Below are 27,277 nucleotides of genomic sequence, written 5' to 3'. Positions count from 1 at the left end.
TGCACACAATGCCTCATAATATAAAAGCGAAAACAGGTGTTTAGAAAGTTTTGCAATTGAAAAGAAATAATTGAAATATCACATTTACATAAGTATTCAGACCCTTTGCTATGACACTCAAAATTGAGCTTCATTGCATCCTGTTTCCATTGATTATCCTCGAGAAGTTTCTACAACTTGATTGGAGTCCACAAATTAAATTGATTGTACGTGATTTGGAAAGGCTCACACCTGTCTATATAAGGTCCCGCAGTTGACAGTGCATGTCCGAGCAAAAACCAAGCCATGAAGACAAAGTAATTGTCCGAAAAGCTCCGAGACAGGATTGTGTCGCGACACGGATCTGGGGAAGGGTATAAAACAATTTCTGCAGCATTGCAGGTCCCGAAGAGCACAGTGGCCTCCGTCATTCTTAAATGGAGGAACTTTGAAACCACCAGGACTTCATAGAGCTGGCCGCCCGGCCAAAACTGAGCAATCGGGGGGAAAGGGCCTTGGTGAGGGAGGTGACCAAGAACCCGATGGTCACTCTGACAGAGCTCCAGAGTTCCTCTGTGGAGATGGGAGAACCTTCCAGAAGGACAACAGCAGCACTGCATCACAGAAGGTCTGCAGCACTCCACCAATCAGGTCTTTATGTTAGAGTGGCAAGTTGGAAGCCATTCCTCAGTAAAAGGCCCATGACAGCCCGCCTGGAGTTTTCCAAAAGACACCTAATCAAGATTCTCTGGTCTGATGAAACCAAGATTAAACTCTTTGGCCTGAATGCCAAGTGTCACGCCTGGAGGAAACCAGGCACCGCTCATCACCTGGCAAATATCAAACCTACGGTGAAGCATGGTGGTGGCAGCATCATGCTGTGGGGATGTTTTTCAGCGGCAGGAACTGGGAGACTAGGCAGGATCGAAGGAAAGATGAACGGGGCACAGAGAGGTCCCTGATGAAAACCTGCTCCAGAGCGTTCAGGACCTCAGAGTGGGGCGGAGGTTCACCTTCCAACAGGACAACGACCCTAAGCACACAGCCAAGATAATGCAGGAGTGGGGTCGACAAGTCTGTGAATGTCCTTGAGTGGCCCAGGCAGAGCCTGGAGTTGAACCCGATTGAATATCTCTGGAGGGACCTGAAAATAGCTGTGCATCAACACTCCCCATCCAACCCGAGCTTGAGAGGGTCTGCGGTAAGGGAGAAATTACCCAAATACAGGTGTAGCGTCACACCCAAGAAGACTTGAGGCTGTAATTACTGCGAAAGGTGCCTCAACAAAGTACTGAGTAAAGGGTCTGAATACTAATGTACATGTGATATTTCAGTTATTGAAACCCTTGCACACTCAGTGTACACAAAGCGTCTCTCTCCGGTGTGTAACTGCTGGTGTTCCCGCAGCCCCGGTGCTCTCTTGAAATGCTTGCCGCAGTGGGAGCAGCTGCTTGCCGGCGTGGGCCCGCTGGTGCTGCCGCGACCCCGCAAGCAGACAAACGCTTCTCTGCAGTACGGGCAGTCGTAGGGCTGGCCACTGGTGTGCATGCGCTGGTGAGACAGGGCCTCCACACACTGGGCTAGGGACAGGACGGTCGCCGGCGTGCATACGCTGGTGCTCCGCAACCCCGGAGCGGGTGAAGCCCTTGCCGCACTGGGAACAGGTGAAGGGGCGCTCGCCGGTGTGGGTGCGCTGCTGCGACAGCAGGTTGCTGGAGAGGGTGCCGGAGTCGCTGCATGTGTAGGGCCGGAGTCACTGCAGGTGTAGGGCCGCTCCCCGGTGTGCAGGCACCTGTGCCCCTTCAGGTTGATAGATGACTAGAAGCCTTTGCCACAGTCGGAACAGGTGAAGGACAGCTCACTGCTGTGCACCCGCCGGTGCCGTTGTAGTGCCGACACCCAGGCAAAGCTCTTGCCACAGGTGGAGCAGCCAAAGGCCTTCTCGCCCGTGTGCACCCACCGGTGGTTCTTCAGCTCTTTCGCCCCCTTGAAACCCTTGCCACAGTCGGGGCAGCTAAAGGGCTTCTCGCCGGAGTGCTCCTGTTTGTGGGACAGCAGCCTGGTGGAGCATATGAAGCGCTTGCCGCACTCGGCGCAGATGAAGGGGCGCTCGCCGGTGTGGGTGCGCTGGTGCACCAGCCGGTCGTTGGAGCAGGTGAAGCCCTTGCCGCAGTCACTGCAGCTGTAGGGCCGCTCCCCGGTGTGCAGACGCCTGTGCATCTTCAGGTCCGTGGACGACTTGAAGCCTTTGCAGCAGTCGGTGCAGGTGAAGGGCCGCTCACTGCTGTGAGTCCGCCGGTGCCGATGTAGCCCCGACAACCAGGCAAAGCTCTCGCCACAGGTGGAGCAGCCATAGGGCTTCTCGCGCGTGTGTATTCGCTGGTGGGACTTCAGGTCATGCGTCGTCTTGAAGCTATTGCTGCAATCGGAGCAGGTGAAGGGCCTCTCGCTGGAGTGCACGTGGTTGTGCCGCAGCAGTCTGTCGTAGCGGGTGAAGTTCTTGCCACACTCCGAGCAGTCGAAGGGGCGTTCTCCCATGTGCACCCGCCGGTGGATCTCCAGCAGGCTAGGGAGCTGCCAGGCCTTGCCACACACGTCACTCACATAACGCTTCTGCTTGTTGTGCTCCGCCATGTGGTCCTCCACCGAAGCTCAGCCCCTCGATGCTCAGCCCACACACTGAGCAGATGGGGGAGGGAGGGGGGCTCACCTGGACGCCCTCAATGGCCGCTTACGTCCCCGTCTCTCCGTCCACAGCAACAGCTCCTAAACCCTGCAGGAGGGGAACACAGAGGGTCAACAAGCTGGAAAACAGGACATTACTAACGTGTGAACACTACTAGTGCTTGAAAGGGGGAGGAAGGGGAACAGGGGGATGGAGTGAGAGTGGGGGGAGGGAGAGGGAGTGGAGCAGACAGTGAAGGGGAGAGAGGGGACGGAGAGGAGGAATTGTGGGTGAGAAGGGAAGGGGGAAGGAGGGAAGAGATGGTGAGGAGGCAAGGGGGGGAAGTGAGGAAGGGGGGTGAGGACAGCGGAAGTGAGGGGAGGGGGAGAATGGATGAGGAGAGTGAGGGGAGAGGGGGCGTGAGGAGGGGGTGAGGGGATAGGGGAGGGGAGGAGGCAAGTGGGAGAGGGGGTGAGGTCGCGCCGACTTGGGGCGACGAGCACTGCATCGAGCCACTCGCCCGCCAGCGAGTCGCCCTGCGTCATGACGAACGCCCGCTCTGCGCGACGTGTATACAAACTTAAAGCACACGGTCTATCTTGCTCCTCTATAATCTTTGGTTAAAATGGTTGGCAACTGGGAGATCCAGCAGGTCTTGGTGGACCGAGCGCAAGTGTAGGGTGTAATGCACACCTAGTCTAGATACATGGAGCAGCAGATGCTGGTTTACAAAAAGAGACACAATCTCCTGGAGTAACTTGCACCTCTGGAGAGCATGGACAGGCAACATTCTAAGTCAGGACCCTTCTTCACACTGCTCTACAGATGCAGCCTGACCCACTGAGTTCCTCCACCGCTTTAGAAACTTACAAAATTTTTATGGGGTAAGAAACATAGAAAATAGGTGCAGGAGTAGGTCATTCGGCCCTTCGAGCCAGCACCGCCATTCAATATGATCAGAAGGCAGGTAAAGGATACTGAGTTGGATGATCAGCCATGATCATATTGAATGGCGGTGCAGGCTCGAAGGGCCGAATGGCCTACTCCTGCACCTATTGTCTATGTTTCTATGATGGACAGACGACGTTTTGAGTCACGACCCTTCTTCAGACTGATTGGAGAGGGTGGGGGGAGGAAGCTGGAAAAGAGAGATGGGGGCTGGACAAAGCCTGGCAAGTGATAGGTGGATACAAAATGCTGGAGTAACTCAGCGGGACAGGCAGCATCTCTAGAGAGAAGGAATGGGTGATGTTTCAGGTTAAGACCCTTCTTCAGAAGTGATAGGTGGATATGGGTGAGGGAGACACAAGAAACTGCAGAAGCTGCCGGTGGAGGTAGTTGAGGCTGGGACTATCCCAACGTTTAAGAAACAGTTATAGTCAGGTACATAGATAGGCCAAGTTTGGAGGGATATTGACCAAATGCAGGCAGGTGGCTCTAGTGTAGCCGGAACATGTTGGTCGGTGTGGGCAAGTTGGGCCGAAGGTCCTGTTTCCACACTGTATCACTCTATGTTTATAACACAAAGTGCTGCAGTAACTCAGCGGGTCAGGCAGCATCTGTGGAGAACATGGATAGGTGACGTTTCACAGAGTGCTGGAGTAACTTACCGGGTCAGGCAGCATTTGTGGAGAACATGGATAGGTGACATTTCACAGAATGCTGGAGTAACTCAGCGGGTCAGGCAGCATCTGTGGAGAACATGGATAGGTGACGTTTCACAGAGTGCTGGAGTAACTCAGTGGGTCAGGCAGCATCTGTGGAGAACATGGATAGGTGACATTTCGGGTCAGGAGCCTTCTTCAGACTGACACTATGTTGACAGTTGAGTGGGTGATCGGCAGATGAGTGAAGTAAGTGACAGAGGCGAGGGAAAATAATGAGAGAAAAGGATGTGAGATAAGGAGAGAGGAATGTATATGTGCAGCTTTAAGGGACATTGTTCAGGTAGCATTTGGAGTATTGCATACAGTTCTGGTGAATCCATTACAGGACTGATGTGGAGGCTTTGGGGAAGGTGCAGAGATGGTTACCCAGAATGGTTTAAAAACAAGGAACTGCAGATGCTGGTTTACAAAAAAACACACAAAATGCTGGAGTAACTCAGAGGGACAGGCAGCATCTCTGGAGAGAAGGACTGGATGACATTTCGGGTCGAGACTGAGGGTGGTCTCGATCAGAAACATTACCCATTCTTTCCAGCATTGTGTTTACCTAAACAGCGCCTATCTATCCACGTGGCAGTGTGCCAGCAGGCTGGAGGAGCGGGCAAAGGCCTTGCCACAGAGCGGGCAGATGAAGGGGCGCTGGCCGGTGTGGACTCGCTCAGCAGGTGGTCAAGGCGTGTGTTGCCCTTACCACAGGACGGGCAGGGGAAGGGACGCTCACCGCTGTGGGTACGCCGGTGCTGCCACAGGCTGGACGTGCGAGTGAAACTCTTGCCACACGCAGCGCACACAAAGGATCTCTCTCCACTGTTGCTCACGCCACCCCCATGCTCTCTTGTCACAGTGGGAGCAGCTGCTCGCCGACGTGGGCCCGCCGGTGCTGCTGCAACCCCCGCGAGCTGTCAAACGACTCACCACAGTCCGGGCAGTCGTAGGGCGGGCCACTTGGGTGCACGTGCTGGTGAGACAGGGTGTGCGAGGCCATGGCAAAGCGCTCTCCACACGGCGGGCTGGGGACAGGACTGTTGCCGGCGTGCACCCGCTGGTGGGACAGCAGTTTGGAGGAGCAGGTGAAGCCCTTGCCACACTGGGCACAGGTGTAGGGGCGCTCGCCGGTGTGGGCACGCTCGTGCACCAGCAGGTGACCGGACTGGATGAAGCACTTGCCGCACAGGGCACAGGTGTACGGGACGCTCGCCGGTGTGGGTGCGCTGGTGATTCCGCAGGTTGCTGGAATTGATGAAAGCCTTGCCGCACTGGGCACAAGTATAGGGGCGCTCGCCGGTGTGGGTGCGTTGGTGCTCCAGCAAGTTGCTGTGTTGGGTGAAACCCTTGCCGCACTGGGCGCAGGTGTAGGGGCGCTCGTCGGTGTGGGTGCGCTGGTGCGTCAGCAGGCTGCTGGACTGGGTGAAGCACTTGCCGCACTGGGCACAGGTGTAGGGGCGCTCGCCGGTGTGGGTGCGTTGGTGCTCTCGCAAGTTGCTGTATTGGGCGAAGCCCTTGCCGCACTGGGCGCATGTGTAGGGGCGCTCGCCGGTGTGCGTGCGCAGGTGCTTCAGCAGGCGGCTGGACTGGGTGAAGCACTTGCCGCAGTCGCTGCAGGTGTAAGGGCGCTCCGCAGTGTGCAGGCGCCAGTGCACCTTCAGGTCCTTGGACGACTTGAAGCCTTTGCCGCAGTCGGAGCAGGTGAAGGGCCGCTCACTGCTGTGCACGTGCTGGTGCTCCCACAGCCCCGACAAATGGGTAAAGCTCTTGCCACATGTGGAGCAGCCATAGGGCATCTCGCTCGTGTGAATCCGTCGGTGGGCCTCCAGGACATTGGCTGTCTTGAAACTCTTTTTGCACTCCGAACAGACGAAGGGGCGTTCCCCCGTGTGCACCCGCCGGTGGGTCTCCAGCTCGCTTGGGTACTGCCAGGCCATGCCACACACGTCGCACTCATGTTGCTTCTCCTTGTTGTGCCACGTCATGTGGTCCTCCATCGAAGCTCAGCCCCTCGAAGCTCAGCCCACACACCGAGCAGATGGGGGGCTCACCGGCACCCTGGCTGCCCTCAATGGCGGCTCACGTCCCTGTCTCTCCGTCCACATCAATGGCTCCTAAACCCTGCAGGAGGGGAACACAGAGGGTCATCAAGCTGGCAAACAGGACATTACAAGCACATATTGAGTGTGTTTATGGCGGAGGAAAACGTTATATAATTCTGCGCGGCACACTGTCGCACCGGTACAGATGCTGCCTCACCGCCAGAGACCCGGGGCTGATCCTGACTACGGGTGCTGTCTGTGCGGAGATTGTACATTCTCCCCTTGCCCTGCGTGGGTTTTTACTCCGGATGTTCCGCTTTCCTCCAACATTTCATAGACGTTCAGGGTTGTAGATTAATCGGCCTCAGCAAAATTGCTGAATTTTCCCTAATGTGCGTGGGATAGTGCTAGTGTACGGGGTGATCGCTGGTCGGCACGGACTCCGCGGGCCGAAAAACCTGTTGTTTCCGCACTGCATCTCTATACTAAACTAAACCAAAGAAGGGTGTCGACCCAAAACGCCACCCATTCCTTCTCTCCATATAACCATATAACAATTACAGCACGGAAACAGGCCATCTCGACCCTTCTAGTCCGTGCCGAACACGTATTCTCCCCTATTCCCATATACCTGCGCTCAGATCATAACCCTCCATTCCTTTCCCGTCCATATAACTATCCAATTTATTTTTAAATGATAAAAACGAACCTGCCTCCACCACCTTCACTGGAAGCTCATTCCACACAGCCACCACTCTCTGAGTAAAGAAGTTCCCCCTCATGTTACCCCTAAACTTCTGTCCCTTAATTCTCAAGTCATGTCCCCTTGTTTGAATCTTCCCTACTCTCAGTGGGAAAAGCTTATCCACGTCTATCCCTCTCATCATTTTAAAGATCTCTATCGTCCCCCCTTAACCTTCTGCGCTCCAAAGAATAAAGCCCTAACTTGTTCAACCTTTCTCTGTAACTTATTTGCTGAAACCCAGGCAACATTCTAGTAAATCTCCTCTGTACTCTCTCTATTTTGTTGACATCCTTCCTATAATTAGGCGACCAAAATTGTACCCCATACTCCAGAATTGGCCTCACCAATGTCTTGTACAATTTTAACATTACATCCCAACTTCTATACTCAATGCTCTGATTTATAAAGGCCAGCACACCAAAAGCTTTCTTTACCACCCTATCTACATGAGATTCCACTTTCAGGGAACTGTGCACAGTTATTCCCAGATCCCTCTGTTCACCAGCATTCTTCAATTCCCTACCATTTACCATGTACGTCCTATTTTGATTTGTCCTGCCAAGATGTAGCACCTCACACCTCTCCACAGATGCTCCCTGACCCGCTGAGTTACTCCAGCACTTTGTGCCTATCTTCTCCACAGATGCTGCCTGATCCGCTGAGTTACTCCAACACTTTGTCATAAGAGTCATAGAGTGATACAGCGTTGGAAACAGGCCCTTCGGCCCAACTCGTATCTGCACTCCTAGATCCCTCCGGCTCCACACATTCCCCAGCACCCTGCCATTCACAGTGAAGATCCTGCCCTGGTTTGACTTCCTAAACTGCAACATGCTCCCCAACCCCAAACAATGTGACCTCCTCCCTGTGGCTCCCTGCCCCTTACCGCTGCCGCCTACTGCTCCTTACCCCTTTGCTCCCTCCCCCTCCTCCCCACCCTGAAACAATTTGAACCTCCACCAGGCTCCCTACCCCTTTCCTTGACTCACTTGACCCCTCTCTCTCCCCCCGTTCCCTGCCACCCCCCATTCATCCCCCTCGGCAATAAACCCACTTACCCTTGAATCCCTCCCTCCTCCCTTTGCTCCCTGCTTCCCCCCGCTACTCACTTCACCCTTTTTCCAACCCCCAGACTCTCGCCCCCTCCCTCCCTCCCAACTCTCTCCTCTGTCTGACTCTCCCCTTATTCCTGCCCCTCAGCCTCCACCCCCCCCTCATCTCTCTCTCTCTCTCTCTCTCTCTCTCTCTCTCTCTCTGTCTCTTCTCTCACCCCTCCTGACTCTTTCACACTGCACCCCTCCCCACTCCCCCTCTCTCTGACCCTCTCCCCTTATTAGAAACATAGAAAATCGGTGCAGGAGGCCATTCAGCCCTTTGAGCCAGCACCGCCATTCATTGTGATCATGGCTGATCGTCCCCTATCATTAACCCGTGCCTGCCTTCTCCCCATATCCCTTGACTCCACTAGCCCCTAGAGCTTTATCTAATGCTCTCTTCATTCCCTCCAGTGATTTGGCCTCCACTGTGGCAGGGAATGCCACAAATTCACAACTCTCTGGGTGAAAACGTTTTTTCTCACCTCAGTCTTAAATGACCTCCCCTTTATTCTAAGACTGTGTGGCCCCTGGTTCTGGACTCGCCGAACATTGGGAACACTTTTCCTGCATCTAGCTTGTCCAGTCGTTTTGTAATTGTATATGTTTCTATAAGATAGCCCCTCATCCTTCTAAACTCCAGTGAATACAAGCCTAGTCTTTTCAATCTGCAGAAGAACCTCTTTACTCCTATACTGAAATCTTCTTGTTATGAAGGCCAACATTCCATTAGCTTTCTTCACTGCCTGCTGTACCTGAAAGCCAACTGTCAGTGACCGGTGTACAAGGACATCAAGGTCTCGCTGTACCTCCCCCTTACCTAACCTAACCCCATTGAAATAATAATCTGCCCCGTTGTTTTTGCCGCCAAAGTGGATAACCTTTCATTTATCTACATTATACTGCGTCTGCCACGCATCTGCCCACTCACTCAACATGTCCAGGTCACCCTTTTATTGTCCAATGTCCCGGATGGGACAATTAATTTCTTACTTGGTGCAGCACAACAGAACATATGAACATGTAAATATAGCACATAAAAACTACAACCTCATAAGCTCTGAACTACAATAGACTATTGTTATTATTATTGCACTGTGATTGTTTGTTCTTTTTTCTCTAAGTTTCTGTTATATTATTTATTATGTTTACTGATTCTGTTGTGCTGCAGCAAGTAGGAATTTCATTGTTCTGTCTGGGACAAATGACAGTAAACTCTCTTGACCCTTCCCGCCTACTCGTTCCGCTCTCTCCCCCTCCTCTCACTGTCACTCTCTCCACACCCTCCCCACTCTCTTTCTCTGACTCTCTCCCCTTATTCCTGTCCCTCCATCTCAGCTCTCTGCCTCCCCGCTCCACACTCTCTCTCTCTCTCCTTCTCCCCCTCTGTCTCCCCCGTGTGTGTGTGTGTCTCACTCTCTGCAAAGAGTAGGAGCAAACAGGTCATTTTCACAATGGCAGGCAGTGACTAGTGTGGTACCGCAAGGCTCAGTGCTGGGACCCCAGCTATTTACGATATATATGAATGATGTGGACGAGGGAATTGAATGCAACTTCTCCAAGTTTGCGGATGACACGAAGCTGGGGGGCAGTGTTAGCTGTGAGGAGGATGCTAGGAGGCTGCAAGGTGACTTGGATAGGTTGGGTGAGTGGGCAAATGCATGGCAGATGCAGTATAATGTGGATAAATGTGAGGTTATCCACTTTGGTGGCAAAAACAGGAAAGTAGACTATTATCTGAATGGTGGCCAATTAGGAAAGGGGGAGATGCAACGAGACCTGGGTGTCATGGTACACCAGTCATTAAAAGTAGGCATGCAGGTGCAGCAGGCAGTGAAGAAGGCGAATGGTATGTTAGCATTCATAGCCAAAGGATTTGAGTATAGGAGCAGGGAGGTTCTACTGCAGTTGTACAGGGTCTTGGTGAGACCATACCTGGAGTATTGCATACAGTTTTGGTCTCCTAATGTGAAGAAATACATTCTTGCCATCGAGGGAGTACAGCAAAGGTTCACCAGACTGATTCCTGGGTTGTCAGGACTTTCATATGAAGAAAGACTGGATAGACTCGGCTTGTACTCGCTAGGATTTAGAAGATTGAGGGGGGTTCTTATAGAAACTTACAACATTCTTAAGGGGTTGGACAGGCTAGATGCAGGAAGATTGTTCCCGATGTTGGGGAAGTCCAGAACAAGGGGTCACACAGTTTAAGGATAAGGGGGAAATATTTTAGGACCGAGATGAGAAAAACATTTTTCTTCACACACAGAGAGTGGTGAATCTCTGGAATTCTCTGCCACAGAAGGTAGTTGAGGCAAGTTAATTGGCTATATTTAAGAGGGAGTTAGATGTGGCTCTTGTGGCTAAAGGGATCAGGGGGTATGGAGAGAATGCAGGTACAGGATACTGAGTTGGATGATCAGCCATGATCGTACTGAATGGCGGTGCAGGCTCGAAGGGCCGAATGGCCTCTAATCCTGCACCTGTTTTCTATGTTTGTCTCCCTCTCTCCCTTCCTCCTCTCTCTTATCTCTCCTCTCTCTCCCTCTCTCTCTCTCTCTGCCTCTCCGTCCCTCTCTCTCTCTCTCTTCCCTTTGCTCCGTCTCTCTCCCTCTGTTGTGTGTGTCTCTCTCTCTCCTCTCTCTCTGCCTCTCTCCCTCCCTCTCCTTCTCTCTCTCCCCTTCGCTCTGTCTCTGTATGTCTCTCTCTCCCCTTATCTCCCTCCCTCCCTCTCTCTCCCCTTCACTCTCTGTCTCTCTCTCCCTGTCAGTGTGTGTGTCTCTCTCTCTCCCCTTATCTCTCTCTCTGCCTCTCTCCCTCCCTGTGTGTGTGTGGGTCTCTGTCTCTCTCTCTATCCCTCTCTCTTTTTCTGTCTCCCTCTGTCACCTTCTCTCTCTGTCTCTTTGTGTGTCTGTGTATGTCTCCCAATCTCTCTCTCTCTCTCTCTGCCTCCCCATGTGTCTCTCTCCATCTCTCTGCCTCCCCCCCTCTCTCCCTCCCTCCCCCTCTATCTGTCTCCCTCCCTCCCTATCTCTCCCCTTCACTATGTCTCTCTCTCCCTCTGTATGAGTGTGTGTGTGTCTCTCTCTGTGTCTCTGTCTCTCTCGCTCTATCCCTCTCTCCCTCTGTCACCTTCTCTCCGTCTCTTTGTGTGTGTGTGTGTGTGTCTCCTCGTATCTCTCTCCCTCCCTCTCTCTCTCTTATCTCTCTGTCTCCCTCTCTCTCTCTCCCCTTCCCCCCCTCTCTCTCTCTCCGTCTCTATCTCTCACTCCCTCTCTGTGTCTGTCCCTGTCTTTTTCTGCATCCCTCTCTATCCCCTTCTCTCTCTGTCTGTGTGTCTGTGTGTGTGTCTCTCTCTCTCCCCTTATCTACCTCTCTTTTCCCCTCTCTCTCTCTCTGTCTCCCTCTCCCCCTCCCTCTTTCCATTTCTCTCTATCCCTCTCTCTCTTTCTCCCCTTCTCTCTCTGTCTCTTTGTGTGTATGTGTGTGTGTTTCTCTCCCCTTCTCTCTCTCTCTGTATCTCTCCCTCTCCTCCCCCGTCTGTGTGTGTGTCTCTCTCTACCCCTCTCTGTCTTTATTTGTCTCCCTCTCCCTCCCTCCCGCTCTTTCCATTTCTCTCTATCCCTCTCTCTCTTTCTCCCCTTCTCCCTCTGTCTCTGTGTGTGTTTCTCCCTCTCTCTCTACCCCTGGGCCTATCTGTCTGTGTGTGTGTGTATCTCTCTCTCTCTCCCCCATTATCTCTCTCTCTCTGCCTCCCGCTCTCTCTGTGTCTCTATCTCTCTATCTCTCTGCCTCTCTCTCTCTCTCTATCCCTCTTTGTCTGCCTCCCTCTCTATCCCCTTCTCTCTCTATGTCTCTTTATGTCTCTGTCTGTGTGTGTCTCTCTTCTCCCCTTATATCTCTCTCTCTGTCTCTCTATCTCTCTCTCTCTATCCCTCCCTCCTGTCCATTTCTCTCTACCCCCCTCTCTCCCCTTCTATCTCTGTGTGTCTCTCTTTCCCTCTCTGTCTTTTTCTGTCTCCCTCTCTGTCTTTTTCTGTCTCCCTCTCTGACCATTTCTCTCTATCCCTCTCTCTCTTTCTCCCCTTCTCTCTGTCTCTTTGTGTCGGTGTGTGTGTGTCTCTCTCCCCCCCTTATCCCACTCTGTCTCCCTGTCCATCTCTCTCCCCTTTCCTCTCACTCCCACTCCTTCCCTCTCTGTGTGTCTCTCTCTCCCCTTATCTCTCTCTCTCTCTGTCTGTCTGTCTCTCCCTCTCTCTCGTTTTCTCTCTCTGTCTGTGTGTGTCTCTCTCTCCCCTTGTATCTCTCTCTCTCTCTATCTCTCTCTGTATTTTTCTGTCTCCCTTCCTCTCTCTCTCTCTCTCTCTGTCTCCCTTCCTCTCTCTCTGCCTCCTCTCTCTCCCTCCCTGTCCATTTCTCTCTATCCCTCTGTGTGTGTGTGTGTCTGTGTGTGTGTGTGTGTCTGTGTGTGTGTGTGTGTGTGTGTCTGTGTGTGTGTGTGTGAGTGTGTGTGTGTCTGTGTGTGGGTGTGAGTGTGAGTGTGTGTGTGTGTGAGTGTGTGTGTGTGTGTGTGTGTGTCTGTGTGTGTGTGTGTGTGTGTGTGTCTGTGTGTGTGTGTGTCTGTGTGTCTGTGTGTGTGTGTGTCTGTGTGTGTGTGTGTGTCTGTGTGTCTGTGTGTGTGTGTGTGTGTCTGTGTGTGTGTGCGTGTCTCCCTCCCTTTATCTCTCCCTCTCTCTCTCCACCCCTGGGCCTCTTTTGTTTAAGAAGGTGCTGCAGATGCTGTTCCCCTGTATCCCTCCTCCTCCTCCTCCTCCTCCTCCTCCTCCACGATCATATTGAATGGTGGTGCAGGCTCGAAGGGCCGAATGGCCTACTCCTGCACTTAATTTCTATGGTTCTGTTTCCCTCTCCTCACCCATCTCCCTCTCCCACCCATCCCTCACTCCCCCACCCCCTTCCCTCTCTACGTCACCCCTTCCCTCTCTCCACCCGCCCCCTTCCTCCTACCCCTCTGTCCCTCTTCCATCACTCCCCCTACCCCTCTCCACCTCCCTCCCCACTCTTCCCTCTCCCCCTTCCCCCTCCACTCTTCCTCCCCACTCTTTGCCCTCTCTCCCCCCACCCCTCCCCCTCCCTCCCTCCTCCCCTCCCTCCCCACCCTCCCCCCTCCCCCACATCTCTCGCCCCATCCCCCTCTCTCACCCCCTTCCCCGCTCTCCTCTCTCCCAAATCTATCCCGTTTCCTCCTCCCCCCCCCCCCCCCCCCCCCTCTTCCCCCCCCCCCCCCCCCCGCAAACGCCGTTGGGCAAACAGACCCAACGGGTCTGCACATGGTCTAGTTAATATATAAAACTCTCGTCCCATCCGACCGGCTGGCGTCCGGCACCCTTTCTGCCTTTCGATTCGTTCCCGCCGTGCGATGTCACAATGCCCGATGCTCGCAGATGTCCAATCGCAATGCCCGACGCTCGCAGACGTCCAATCGGAATGGATCGATTTACATGTACGGCTTCCGGCCGCATTTCTTCCTTTGATTCCCTGCAACTCCGAAACCAGACGCAGAATCGCCGACATCTTTTCCATTTCGGTAGAGATTTCACGTTTCTTTCTAAGTATCCGCACCTCATTACATTTCGTCGTGTTTAAGTACACGTTTTTAATCAAATCCTTCCCCCCCCCCCCCCCCAATATTTCAAAAATAAACTGGCTTCTCACCCATAGAAGCAGCACCAGCCCCAGCCCCTGGTGAACGTTCCATCGTGTGATGTCACAATGCCCGATGCTCACAGATGTCCAATCGGAATGGATTCATTTACATATGCCTTTGCAGGAGCACAAGCACTTGGTGAACGTTCCATTGTGTGATGTCACAATGCCCAATGCTCAAATACATTGTTGCCATAGATGGAGTACAGAGAAGGTTCACCAGACTGATTCCTGGGATGTCAGGACTTTCATATGACGAAAGACTGGATAGACTCGGCTTGTACATGCTAGAATTTAGAAGATTGAGGTGGTATCTTATAGAAACGTACACAATTCTTAAGGGGTTGGACAGGCTAGATGCAGGAAGATTGTTCCAGATGTTGGGGAAGTCCAGAACAAGGGGTCACAGTTTAAGAATAAGGGGTAAATCTTTTAGGACCGAGATGAGAAAAACATTTTTCACACAGAGAGTGGTGAATCTCTGGAATTCACTGGCACAGAAGGTAGTTGAGGCCTGTTCATTGGCTGTATTTAAGAGGGAGTTAGATGTGGCCCTTGTGGCTAAAGGGATCAGGGGGTATGGAGAGAAGGCAGGTACAGGATACTGAGTTGGATGATCAGCCACGATCATATTGAATCGTGGTGCAGGCTCGAAGGGCCGAATGGCCTACTCCTGCACTTAATTTCAATGGTTCTATGTTTCCCTCTCCTCACCCCTCTCCCTCTCCCACCCATCCCTCTCTCCCCCACCCCCCTTCCCTCTCTACGCCACCCCCTTCCCTCTCTGCACCCGCCCCCTTCCTCCTACCCCTCTGTCCCTCTTCCATCACTCCCCCTACCCCTCTCCACCTCCCTCCCCACTCTGGGGTGGAACCCTCTCCAAGACAGACGCGAAGCTCACCGTTTGACCTGTTTTTACAAAATGTTAAATGGTCAGCTTGACATAGATTACAAGACCTGCACCAAACCGAAACCTATTAGGAGCAGACGAGGGCATTCGATCCAATTTGTGATCCCAGCTACAAAGACAGATGTGTACAGCAATTCGTTCTCCCCCCGCACAATTAAAGCATGGAATAATATCCACCCTACTATAGTTACCCAACCAGATGCAACTAAATTTAAAGTAGCTCTTTCTTCCCAATAACCCTTTCATACCTGCCTTCTCTCCATACCCCCAGATAATTATCTGCCTCCCTGTTATTGCCACCAAAATTGATAACCTTACATTTATCCACATACAGTGCCCTCCATAATGTTTGGGACAAAGACACATCATTCGCTGTAGAAGAGGGGAAGACCATAAATGACTGCCCGGTTCATCGTAAAATAAAACCAGGGACAAGGGGAGTGAAGAAGTTGTCAATCACTGGTGGGATTCAGATAAATCCGAATGTAATTTAGAGGTACATTAGGGGCAAATGCGTGATTAGGTGAAGAAATAAACACAAAATGAAATATCTGTCTTCCCCCACACAGCCCCACGCCCCCCACACCCACTTTGCCCCTCCCCATTCCTCCTCCCTTCCCCCCACACCACCCCACCCCCTCACACCACACCCCATACGCCCTTTCCCCCTCCCCACTCCCCTCCTCCCCACACACACACCCTTCCACATCCCCCTTCCCCATGGGTTGTACTGGTGGACCAGGCCTCCCGTGTGACTGGGACCCAACGGGTCCCACTTAGTCTAGTAGTATTATAAACATAGGAAATAGGTGCAGGAGTAGGCCATTCGGCCCTTCGTGCCTGCACCGCCATTCAATATGATCATGGCTGATCATCCAACTCAGTATCCTGTACCTGCCTTTTCTCCATACCCCCTGATCCCTTTAGCCACAATGGCCACATCTAACTCCCTCTTAAATGTAGCCAATGAACTGGCCTCAACTACCTTATGTGGCAGAGAATTCCACAGATTCACCAATCTCTGTGAAAAATGTTTTTCTCATCTCGGTCCTAAAAGATTTCCCCCTAAAACCAGTGCATAGGATTATGGTGATCAGTTTGAGATTTAAAATGAATCTCAGACCAACATCTCATTTCGGAGATTGAACCAAATCTGGAATGAGTTTTCAGAGGAAGTTACTGAAGAGGATGCCAGTCTAGTTTCCTATTTTTAAAAGTCAGTTGGTCAGATGCAGGTTGTGAAGAGTTAAGAAGACTGTGGATAATTGCAGTGATTGGTAAATGACACTAGCTCAGCAGGCCCACTTGATCGGGCCTGTACTAAGTGGGCTGAAGGGCATGTGTCCCTAAGACGTTGATTGAAAAGGCGCCTAAGAGATACCGTTAAAAATGTTGTACGTCGGTAAAAAGGAAGATACCAAACTAATCAAAATTACCGCAAATTAATGCAGAAATATAGAAAAAATAAGCCGTTGCCATCAAATACCAAGGATAAGAAATCAGATGATTCAGTTTAGATCAATTTAGTTTAGTTTTCTATTACCTCGGTACACTTAACAAATAGTCAACGAATATTCAGTGGAGGAGGGTCAGGGCGGTGAGTACTTAAATCGGGCGCGGGGCTTGTTTTCACAGAGGCCCGGGACCGTTGGAGACAGTGGAGGAGGGTCAGGGCGGTGAGTACTTAAATCGGGCGCGGGTCTTGTTTTCATAGAGGCCCGGGACCGTTGGAGACAGTGGAGGAGGGTCAGGGCGGTGAGTACTTAAATCGGGCGCGGGTCTTGTTTTCATAGAGGCCCGGGACCGTTGGAGACAGTGGAGGAGGGTCAGGGCTTTTACCAAAGTCTGTAACGTTCCACACTCCATAGGGAGGGTTTCTGGTGGAAGCCGCTGATTGGTGGAAGCAGACTAGAGGAAGCAGCTGATTGGGTGCAACCTCAGGTTAGCATTTCTGCTTTCTGGTTAAAGGTACAGTGAGCCAAGGGTACAGTGAGCTAAGGGTACAGTGGGCTAAAGGTACAGTGCTTTAGTGAAGGTACAGTGGGCTAAAGGTACAGTGCTTTTTGTTTATATAATAAAGGTGCAGTTTAAAGGGCAAGAGGGAGCAGCTGTATGTGTCAGATACCTGCTGATTTCTCCCAGCAGTTTCTATTGTATTATACTGGTATCGGATCCAGGGTAAGGCGAGAGAATGACAGTCAGAGCAGTGTACTGTTCTGGATGTCAGATGTGGGAGGTCATGGTGTCGGATGGCCCTCCAGACGTCCACATCTGCACCAGGTGCAGAGAGATGGGGCTCCTAAGGGACCGTATTAGGTTCCTGGAGCAGCAGCTCGATGACCTCTGTCTGGTCAAGGAGAGTGACGAGGTCATAGAGGGGAGTTATAGGGAGGTGGTCACTCCAAAACCACAGGAGAGAGACATGTGGGTCACGCTAAGGAAGGGCAAGGGGCAGAGGCAGGAACGAGGGAGTACTCCAATGTCAGTACACCTTGCAAATAAGTACTCCTGTTTGAGTACGGATGGGGGTGACAGCCTACCCGGGGATAGCAACAGCGGACGGGCCTCCAGCACAGAGACCGGCCCTGTTGCTCCGAAATGTAGGGAAAAAAACAAGAGGGAAATTGTAATTGGGGACTCTATTGTTAGGGGGTCGGATAGGCGTTTCTGTGGACGCAGTCGGGAGACCAAGATGGTGGTCTGCCTCCCTGGTACCAAGGTCTCGGACGTGTCTCAACACATCCAAGATATCCTGAAATCAGAGGGAGAGGAGCCTGAGGTCGTGGTACATATTGGTACAAATGACATAGGTAAAAAAAGTGAAGAGGTCCTGAAGGGAGGATTTAGGGAGTTGGGAGGAGTGTTAAGGAAAAGGACCAAAAAGGTAACAATCTCAGGATTACTGCCTGTACCACGCGACAGTGAGAGTAGGAATGGAGCGAGGTGGAGGATAAATGCGTGGCTGAAAGACTGGTGTAGAGGGCAGGGATTCAAGTTTCTGGATCATTGGGACTTCTTTTGGGGAAGGTGGGACTTGTACAGAAAGGATGGGTTGCACTTGAACCCGAGGGGGACCAATATCCTGGCGGGGAAATTTGCAAAGGTCACTGGGGAGACTTTAAACTAGAATGGTTGGGGCGAGGGACTCAAATAGAGAAAGTAGACAGAATGGGAGGCAGGAAGCAGAAAAGGGAAGCACTCAGACACAAGAGGAGAAAGAAAAAAGGAAATAAACAGAGAAGAAGAGACGGGGGGTTTCTTAAATGTGCATATTTTAATGCTAGGAGCATTGTAAGAAAGGTGGATGAGCTTAGAGTCTGAATAGACACCTGGAAGTATGATGTTGTGGCGATCAGTGAAACATGGTTGCAGGAGGGCTGTGATTGGAAACTAAATATTCCAGGATTTCGTTGCTTCAGGTGTGATAGAATTGGAGGGGCAAGAGGTGGAGGTGTTGCATTGCTAGTCAGGGAAGATATTACAGCAGTGCTTTGGCAGGATAGATTGGAGGGCTCATCTAGGGAGGCTATTTGGGTGGAACTGAGAAGTGGGAAAGGTGTAGCAACACTTATAAGGGTGTTTTATAGACCGCCAAATGGGGAACGAGAATTGGAAGAGCAAATATGTAAGGAGATAGCAGATATTAGTAGTAAGCACAAGGTAGTGATTGTGGGAGAATTCAACTTTCCACACATAGACTGGGAAACACATTCTGTAAATCGGCTGGATGGTTTGGAGTTTGTAAAATGTGTGCAGGATAGTATTTTGCAGCAATACATAGAGGTACCTACTAGAGGAGGGGCAGTGCTGGACCTCCTGTTGGGAAATGAGACGGGACAGGTGGCGGAGGTATACGTTGGGGAGCACTTCGGATCCAGTGATCACAATACCATTAGTTTCAATATAATTATGGAGAAGGTCAGAACTGGACCTAGGGTTGAGATTTTTGATTGGAGAAAGGCTAACTTTGATGAGATGCGAGATGATTTAAAAGGAGTGGACTGGGACATTTTGTTTTATTGGAAAGATGTAGAAGAGAAATGGTGGACATTTAAAGGGGAAATTTTAAGAGTACAGAATCTTTATGTTCCTGTTCGGTTGAAAGGAAACAGTAAAAATTGGAAAGAGCCCTGGTTTTCAAGGGAAATTGGACATCTTGTTCGGAAAAAGAGGGAAATCTACAATAATTATAGGCAGCATGAAGTAAATGAGGTGCTTGTGGAGTATAAGGAATGTAAAAAGAATCTTAAGAAAGAAATTAGAAAAGCTAAAAGAAGGTATGAGGTTGCTTTGGCAAGTAAGGTGAAAGTAAATCCAAAGGGTTTCTACAGCTATATTAATAGCAAAAGGATAACGAGGGATAAAATTGATCCATTGGAGAAACAGAGTGGGCAGCTATCTGCAGAGCCAAAAGAGATGGGGGAGATATTGAACAATTTATTTTCTTCGGTATTTACCAAGGAGAAGGATATTGAATTATGTGAGGTAAGGGAAACGAGTAAAGTAGTTATGGATACTATGAGTTTCAAAGTAAAAGAAGTACTGACACTTTTGAAAAATATAAAAGTGGATAAGTCTCCAGGTCCTGACAGGATATTCCCTAGGACATTGAGGGAAGTTAGTGTAGAAATAGCCGGGGCTATGACAGAAATATTTCAAATCTCATTAGAAACGGGAATAGTCCCCGAGGATTGGCGTACTGCGCAAGTTGTTCCATTGTTTAAAAAGGGTTCTAAGAGTAAACCTAGCAATTATAGACCTGTTAGTTTGACTTCAGTGGTGGGCAAATTAATGGAAAAGATACTTAGAGATAATATATATAAGCATCTGGATAAACAGGGTCTGATTAGGAACAGTCAACATGGATTTGTGCCTGGAAGGTCATGTTTGACTAATCTTCTTGAATTTTTTGAAGAGGTTACTAGGGAAATTGACGAGGGTAAAGCAGTGGATGTTGTCTATATGGACTTTAGTAAGGCCTTTGACAAGGTTCCTCATGGAAGGTTGGTTAAGAAGGTTAAACTGTTGGGTATAAATGCAGGAATAGCAAGATGGATTCAGCAGTGGCTGAATGGGAGAAGCCAGAGGGTAATGGTGGATGGCTGTTTGTCGGGTTTGGGGCAGGTGACTAGTGGGGTGCCTCAGGGATCTGTGTTGGGTCCTTTGTTGTTTGTCATGTACATCAATGATCTGGATGAAGGGGTGGTAAATTGGATTAGTAAGTATGCAGATGATACCAAGATAGGGGGTGTTGTGGATAATGAAGAGGATTTCCAAAGTCTACAGAGTGATTTAGGCCATTTGGAAAAATGGGCTGAAAGATGGCAGATGGAGTTTAATGCTGATAAATGTGAGGTGTTACACCTTGGCAGGACAAATCAAAATAGGACATACATGATAAATGGTAGGGAATTGAAGAATACAGTTGAACAGAGGGATCTGGGAATAACCGTGCATAGTTCCTTGAAGGTGGAATCTCATATAGATAGGGTGGTAAAGAAAGCTTTTGGTATGCTAGCCTTTATAAATCAGAGCATTGAGTATAGAAGCTGGGATGTAATGTTAAAATTGTACAAGGCATTGGTGAGATCAAATCTGGAGTATGGTGTACAATTTTGGTCGCCCAATTATAGGAAGGATGTCAACAAAATAGAGAGAGTACAGAGGAGATTTACTAGAATGTTGCCTGGGTTTCAACAACTAAGTTACAGAGATAGGTTGAATAAGTTAGGTCTTTATTCTCTGGAGCGCAGAAGGTTAAGGGGGGACTTGATAGAGGTCTTTAAAATGATGAGAGGGATAGACAGAGTTGCTGTGATCAAGCTTTTACCTTTGAGAATAGGGAAGATTCAAACAAGAGGACATGACTTCAGAATTAAGGGACAGAAGTTTAGGGGTAACATGAGGGAGAACTTCTTTACTCAGAGAGTGGTAGCGGTGTGGAATGAGCTTCCAGTGGAAGTGGTGGCGGCAGGTTCGTTGGTATCATTTAAAAATAAATTGGATAGGCATATGGATGAGAAGGGAATGGAGGGTTATGGTATGAGTGCAGGCAGGTGGGACTAAGGGAAAAAAGTTGTTCGGCACGGACTTGTAGGGCCGAGATGGCCTGTTTCCGTGCTGTAATTGTTATATGGTTATATGGTTATATGAATAGACAATACGCAATTCTCGTGATGCCGTCCACAGTGCACAGACACACGATAACCGATATACAAACATAGAAACGTAGAAAAAGGAGCAGGAGTACCCATTTCGGCACTTCAAGACAGCACCGCCATTCAATATGATCATGACTGATAATCCAAAATCCGTAACCCGTTTCTGCTTTTTCCCCATTGCCCTTCATTCCATTAGCCCGAAGAGCTAAATCTGACTTTCTCTTGAAAAACATCCAGTGAATTAGCCTCCACTGCCTTCTCTGGCAGATTATTCCTCAGATTCACTGGGTGAAATAGGTTTTCCTCTTCTCAGTGCTAAATGGCCTACCCCTTATTCTTAAACTATGACTCCTGGTTCTAGACTCCCCGAACATCGGCAAAAAAATCTGCATCTATCCGATCCAATCACTTAAGAATTGTATATGTTTGTCATATACATCAATGATCTGGATGATGGTGTGGTAAATTGGATTAGTAAGTATGCAGATGATACTAAGATAGGTGGGGTTGTGGATAATGAAATAGATTTTCAAAGTCTACAGAGAGATTTAGGCCATTTGGAAGAGTGGGCTGAAAGATGGCAGATGGAGTTTAATGCTGATAAGTGTGAGGTGCTACATCTTGGTAGGACAAATCAAAATAGGACGTACATGGTAAATGGTAGCGCATTGAGGAATGCAGTTGAACGGAATACGAACGGACAGGAATAACTGTGCATAATTCCCTGAAGGTGGAATCTCGTGTAGATAGGGTGGTAAAGAAAGCTTTTGGTGTGCTGGCCTTTATAGATCAGAACATTGAGTATAGAAGTTGGGATGTGATGTTAAAATTGTACAAGGCATTGGTGAGGCCAATTCTGGAGTATGGTGTACAGTTCTCCTCGCCAAATTATAGGAAAGATGTCAACAAAATAGAGAGTACAGAGGAGATTTACTAGAATGTTGCCTGGGTTTCAGCACCTAAGTTACAGAGAAAGGTTGAACACGTTAGGTCTTTATTCTTTGGAGCGCAGAAGGTTAAGGGGGGACTTGATAGAGGTCTTTAAAATGATGAGAGGGATAGACAGAGTTGATGTGGATAACGGGTATGAGACGTGAATTGGCCAAGATTGACTGGCAATTGATTCTTAAGGGGTTGATGGTGGATATGCAATGGAAGGCATTTAAAGACTGCATGGACGAACTACAACAATTGTTCATCCCAGTTTGGCAAAAGAATAAATCAGGGAAGGTAGTGCATCCGTGGATAACAAGCGAAATCAGGGATAGTATCAAAACAAAAGATGAAGCGTACAAATTAGTTAAAACAAATGTAGGTCCCTTGCAATCAGAAACAGGTGAATTGATTTGCTCCTTTTACCCCATACCGGCCCTATCCACTTAATAATCTGCCGGAAATAGCAGGGGACCGGGGGTCAAATGCGATGGAGGAACTGAGTGAAATCCAGGTTAGCCGGGATGTGGTGTTAGGTAAATTGAATGGATTAAAGGCCGATCAATCCCCAGGGCGAGATAGGCTGCATCCCAGTGTACTTAAGGAAGTAGCCCCAGAGGTAGTGGATGCATTAATGATAATTTTTCAAAACTCTTTAGATTCTGGAGTAGATCCTGAGGATTCGAGGGTAGCTAATGTAACCCCACTTTTTAAAAAGGGAGGGAGAGAGAAAACGGGAAATTATAGAACGGTTAGTCTAACATCGGTAGTGGGGAAACTGCTAGGGTTGGGATAGATGGGATAGATGTTAAAGATGGGATAGCAGCACATTTGAAAAGTGGTGAAAACATTGGACAAAGTCAGCATGGATTTATGAAAGGTAAATCATGTCTGACGAATCTTATAGAATTTTTCGAGGATGTAACTAGTAGAGTGGATAAGGTAGAACCAGTGGATGTGTTATATCTACATTTCAGAAGGCTTTCGACAAGGTCCCACATAAGAGATTAGTATACAAACTTAAAGCACCCGGTATTGGTGGTTCAGTATTGATGTGGATACTTTCATATGAAGAAAGACTGGCTAGACTCGGCTTGTACTTGCTAGAATTTAGAAGATTGAAGGGGGATCTTATAGAAACGTACAAAATTCTTAAAGGGTTGGACAGGCTAGATGCAGGAAGATTGCCTTCAAGCCTGCGCCGCCATTCAATATGATCATGGCTGATCATCCAACTCAGTATCCTGTACCTGCCTTCTCTCCATACCCCCTGATCCCTTTAGCCACAAGGGCCACATCTAACTCCCTCTTAAATATAGCCAATGAACTGGCCTCAACCACATTCTGTGGCAGAGAATTCCACAGATTCACCACTCTCTGTGTAAAAAATGATTTTCTCATCTCGGTCCTAAAAGACTTCCCTCTTATCCTTAAACTGTGACCCCTTGATCTGGATTTCCCCAACATCGGGAACAATCTTCCTGCATCTAGCCTGTCCAACCCTTTAAGAATTTTGTAAGTTTCTATAAGATCCCCTCTCAATCTTCTAAATCCCCGAATGTCTTTCCTCAGATTAGGAGACCAAAACTATATGCAATACTCCTGATGTGGTCTCACCAAGACCCTGTACAACTGCAGTAGAACCTCCCTGCTCCTATACTCAAATCCTTTTGCTATGAATGCTCATAATAGGACCGAGATGAGAAAAACCTTTTACACACAGAGAGTGGTGAATCTTATGTTAATCTTATTCAACAGCAGATGGTTAATACAAGTCAAACACAATACAAGGGCATATTGACATTATGCTATCTCACCGTTCAGGTGGCCCACGCCTCCATCCCCTCTCCAAGCCAATCATAAGCCTCTCAATTACTGCAATGTATCTACGCTACTCGCAAAAGGGGACGCGGGTGATCTATTGTAATTCCTCACAGAAGGGAAAACAAGCTTCATTATCTTCTCTACCATTTCATGTTTACATTTACCATCCACCCTTCAACACATTCCCAGACAAGAGGTAATACGTCTAATTTACTTTGTCGATATCCACAACCTCTTCTGCACCTGGTCAAGCGAGAGCTGCCAGTTGTCACATACAAAACATCCATTCCAGTCACAATTAAGCCAAGGACATTAATATTTCTTCCACACCGCCGGTGCACCCACAGCCCCGACGACCGGGCAAAGGTCTCGCCAAAGGTGGAGCAGTCGAAGGGCTTCCAGCCCAAGTGCACCCGCTGGTGCATCTTCTGCTCATGTGTCATCTTGAAGCTCTTTCCGAAGTCGGAGCAGCCGCAGGGACACTCGCCGGAGTGCACACAGTTGTGCCGCAGCAGGCTGTCGTAGCAAGTGAAGCTCTTGCCACACTCTGGCAGTTTGAGGGGCGCTCTCCCATGTGCACCCACCGGTGGGTCTCCAGCTGGCTCATGCTCTGCCAGGCCTTGCCACACACATCGCACTCATAACTCTTCTCCTTGTTGTGCCCCATCATGTGGTCCTCCATCGAAGCTCAGCCCCTCGAAGCTCAGCCCACACACCGAGCAGATGAGAGGGGGGATCGCCGGCACCCTGGCCGCCCTCAATGGCCGCTCACGTCCCCGCCTCTCTGCCCACAGGAACGGCTCCTAAACCCTGCAGGAGAGGAACACAAAGGGTCAACAAACTGGCAAACAGGTTATTATTAAGGTGTGAACATTACCAGTGCTTGAAGGGGGAAGAGTTAGTCTGGGGGGGAGGAGGGGGGTGATGGGGTGAGGGAGGGTGGGGGTAAGAGGATCAGGAGGGTGAGGGGAAAGAGGGGAACTGGGTGCCGAGTATGCGGGAACTGCGTTGAACCGTCTGCCCGCCCTGCTCCGTGATGTCAGCCGCATGCACGGATGGCGCTCAAACGATGCCCTGACATCACCGCCAATCCGAGGGGGACTACTGGCCCCGCCCACTGCCATTGCGTAGAGTCACATGGGGGGGGGGGCCGGCATGCATCATGGGAAGAGGCCACACAGTGCTGGAGTCAATCAACGGTTCGGGCAGTGTCGGTGGAGAGAAGGAATGCATGACGTTTCAGGTCAATACCTTTCTTCAGTCTGATGGGAGGTGCAGAGATAAGGAAGTGTAAGGAGTGAAAAGGAGAAAAGGAATAGAGTTCAAGGAAAATGTAGAATAGATCATTGTTAGATACATCAATGGGAGGTCACCATCGACACCACAGTCAAAAAGCCGCAGAGGGAGTACAGAGAAGGTTCACCAAAAGGATTTGAGTATAGGAGCAGGGAGGTTCTACTGCAGTTGTACAGGGTCTTGGTGAGACCACACCTAGAGTATTGCGTACAGTTTTGGTCTCCTAATCTGAGGAAATACATTCTTGCCATAGAGGGAGTGCAGAGAAGGTTCACCAGACTGATTACTGGGGTGTCAGGACTTTCATATGAATAAAGACTGGATAGACTTGGCTTGTACTCGCTAGAATTTAGAAAATTGAGGGGGGATCTTATAGAAACTTACAAAATTCTTAAGGGGTTGGACAGGGTAGATGCAGGAAGATTGGTCCCGATGTTGGGGAAGTCCAGAACAAGGGGTCACAGTTTAAGGATAAGGGGGAAAGCTTTTAGAACCGAGATGAGAAAAAAAAAATTCACACAGAGAGTGGTGAACCTCTGGAATTCTCGGCCACAGAAGGTAGTTGAGGCCAGTTCATTGGCTATATTTAAGAGGGAGTTAGATGTGGCCCTTGTGGCTAAAGGGATCAGGGGGTATGGAGAGAAGGCAGGTACAGGATACTGAGTTGGATGATCAGCCATCATCATATTGAATGGCGGTGCAGGCTCGAAGGGCCGAATGGCCTACTCCTGCACCTATTTTCTATGTTTTCTATGTCTCAAAAGGCCCAACTGACGATGTACTTCCTGCGGCAGCTGAGGAAACACAATCTGCCACAGGCAATGGTGGTCCAGTTTTATACTGCCATCGTAGAGTCTGTCCTCACCTTCTCCATCATAGTCTGTATATCCGCTGGTGTTGCCGTAACCCCCGCAGTACGGGCAGTCGTAGGGCTGGTCACTGGTGTGCACATGCTGGTGAGACAGGGTGTGGTTGGCCATGGCAAAGCGCTCTCCACACACCGCGCTGGGGAAGGGACGGTCACGGCGTGCACCCTCTCGTGGGACAGTAGGCTGTTGGAGTGGGTGTAGCCCTTGCCGCTCTGGTCGCAGGTGAATGGGCGCTCGCCAGTGTGGGTGCGCCGGTGCTCCAACAGCTTTTTAGAACTGGTGAAGCCCTTGCCGCAGTCGCTGCATGTGTAGGGCTGCTCCCCGGAGTGCAGGCACCTGTGTACCTTGAGTTCCAGCGTCGACTTGAAGCTTTTACCGCAGTCGGAGAAGGTGAAGGGCCGCTCACTGTTGTGCGCCTGCCGGAGCCGCCTTAGCCCTGACAACTCGGCAAAGCTCTTGCCGCAGGTGGAGCAGCCGAAGAGCATCTCGCCCGTGTGCACCCGCCAATGGATCTTTAGCTTTTATGTCGTATTGAAGCTCTTGCCGCAGTCGGAGCAACCAAAGGACCTCTCGCCGGTGTACACCCGCTGGTGCTCCAGCAAGTTTTTGGAGCGGGTGAAGCCCTTGCCGCAATGGGCGCAGGTGAAGGGGCGCTCGCCGGTGTGGGTGTGCTGGTGCTTCAGCAGGTTGTCGGAGCGGGTGAAGCCCTTGCCGCACTGGACGCAGGTGAAGGGGCGCTCACCGGTGTGGGTGTGCTGGTGCTCCAGCAGGCTCTTGGAGCGGATGAAGCCCTTGCCGCACTGGGCGCAGGTGTAGGGGCGCTCGCCGGTGTGGGTGCGCTGATGCTCCAGCAGGCTGTTGGAGCGGGTGAAGCCCTTGCCGCACTGGGCGCAGGTGTAGGGGCGCTCGCCGGTGTGGGTCCGCTGGTGATCCAGCAGGTTGTCGGAACAGGGAGAAGCCCTTGCCGCACTTGGTGCAGGTGAAGGGGCGCTCACCGGTGTGGGTGCGCTCGTGGGACAGCAGGCTCTTGGAGTGGGTGAAGCTCTTGCAGCAGTAGCTGCAGGTGTAGGGCTGCTCCCCGGTGTGCACGCGCCTGTGCACCTTCAGGTTCGAGGACAACTTGAAGCCTTTGCCACAGTCGGCGCAGGTGAAGGGCCGCTCACTACTGTGCACCCGCTGGTGCTCCCGCAGCCCCCACAACTGGGCAAAGCTCTTGCCGCAGGTGGAGCAGCCGAATGGCCTCTCACCGGAGTGTATGAGGTTGTGCCGCAGCAGGGTGTCATAGCGGTTGAAGCTCTTGCAGCACTCTGTGCAGTCAAAGTGGCGTTCTCCCGTATGCACCCGCCGGTGGGTCTCTAGCAGGCAAGGGCTCCGATAGACCTTGCCACACACGTCGCACTC

General features: G+C 50.5%; 1 protein-coding gene and 1 pseudogene across 1 annotated transcript; both read right to left on the bottom strand.

Annotated features, from left to right (window-relative positions):
* Positions 1-1,699: 1,699 nt before the first annotated feature.
* Positions 1,700-2,671, bottom strand: LOC116969219 (zinc finger protein 239-like). The gene has a single exon (XM_033016120.1). The coding sequence runs from the start codon at positions 2,611-2,613 to the stop codon at positions 1,798-1,800; it is 816 nt and encodes a 271-aa protein (XP_032872011.1). The 5' UTR covers positions 2,614-2,671; the 3' UTR covers positions 1,700-1,797.
* Positions 2,672-4,958: 2,287 nt separating this feature from the next.
* Positions 4,959-27,277, bottom strand: LOC116969221 (annotated as a pseudogene).

Source organism: Amblyraja radiata, unplaced genomic scaffold (genome assembly GCF_010909765.2).
Source record: "Amblyraja radiata isolate CabotCenter1 unplaced genomic scaffold, sAmbRad1.1.pri S127, whole genome shotgun sequence".
Classification (NCBI taxonomy): domain Eukaryota; kingdom Metazoa; phylum Chordata; class Chondrichthyes; order Rajiformes; family Rajidae; genus Amblyraja; species Amblyraja radiata.
The sequence above is the reverse complement of the archived record's forward strand: the minus strand, read 5'-3'. Positions and strand labels throughout refer to the sequence as shown.

Excerpts from the sequence above, each read along its gene's own strand:
- LOC116969219 (XM_033016120.1), bottom strand. The coding sequence starts at position 2,613 with ATGGCGGAGCACAACAAGCAGAAGCGTTATGTGAGTGACGTGTGTGGC.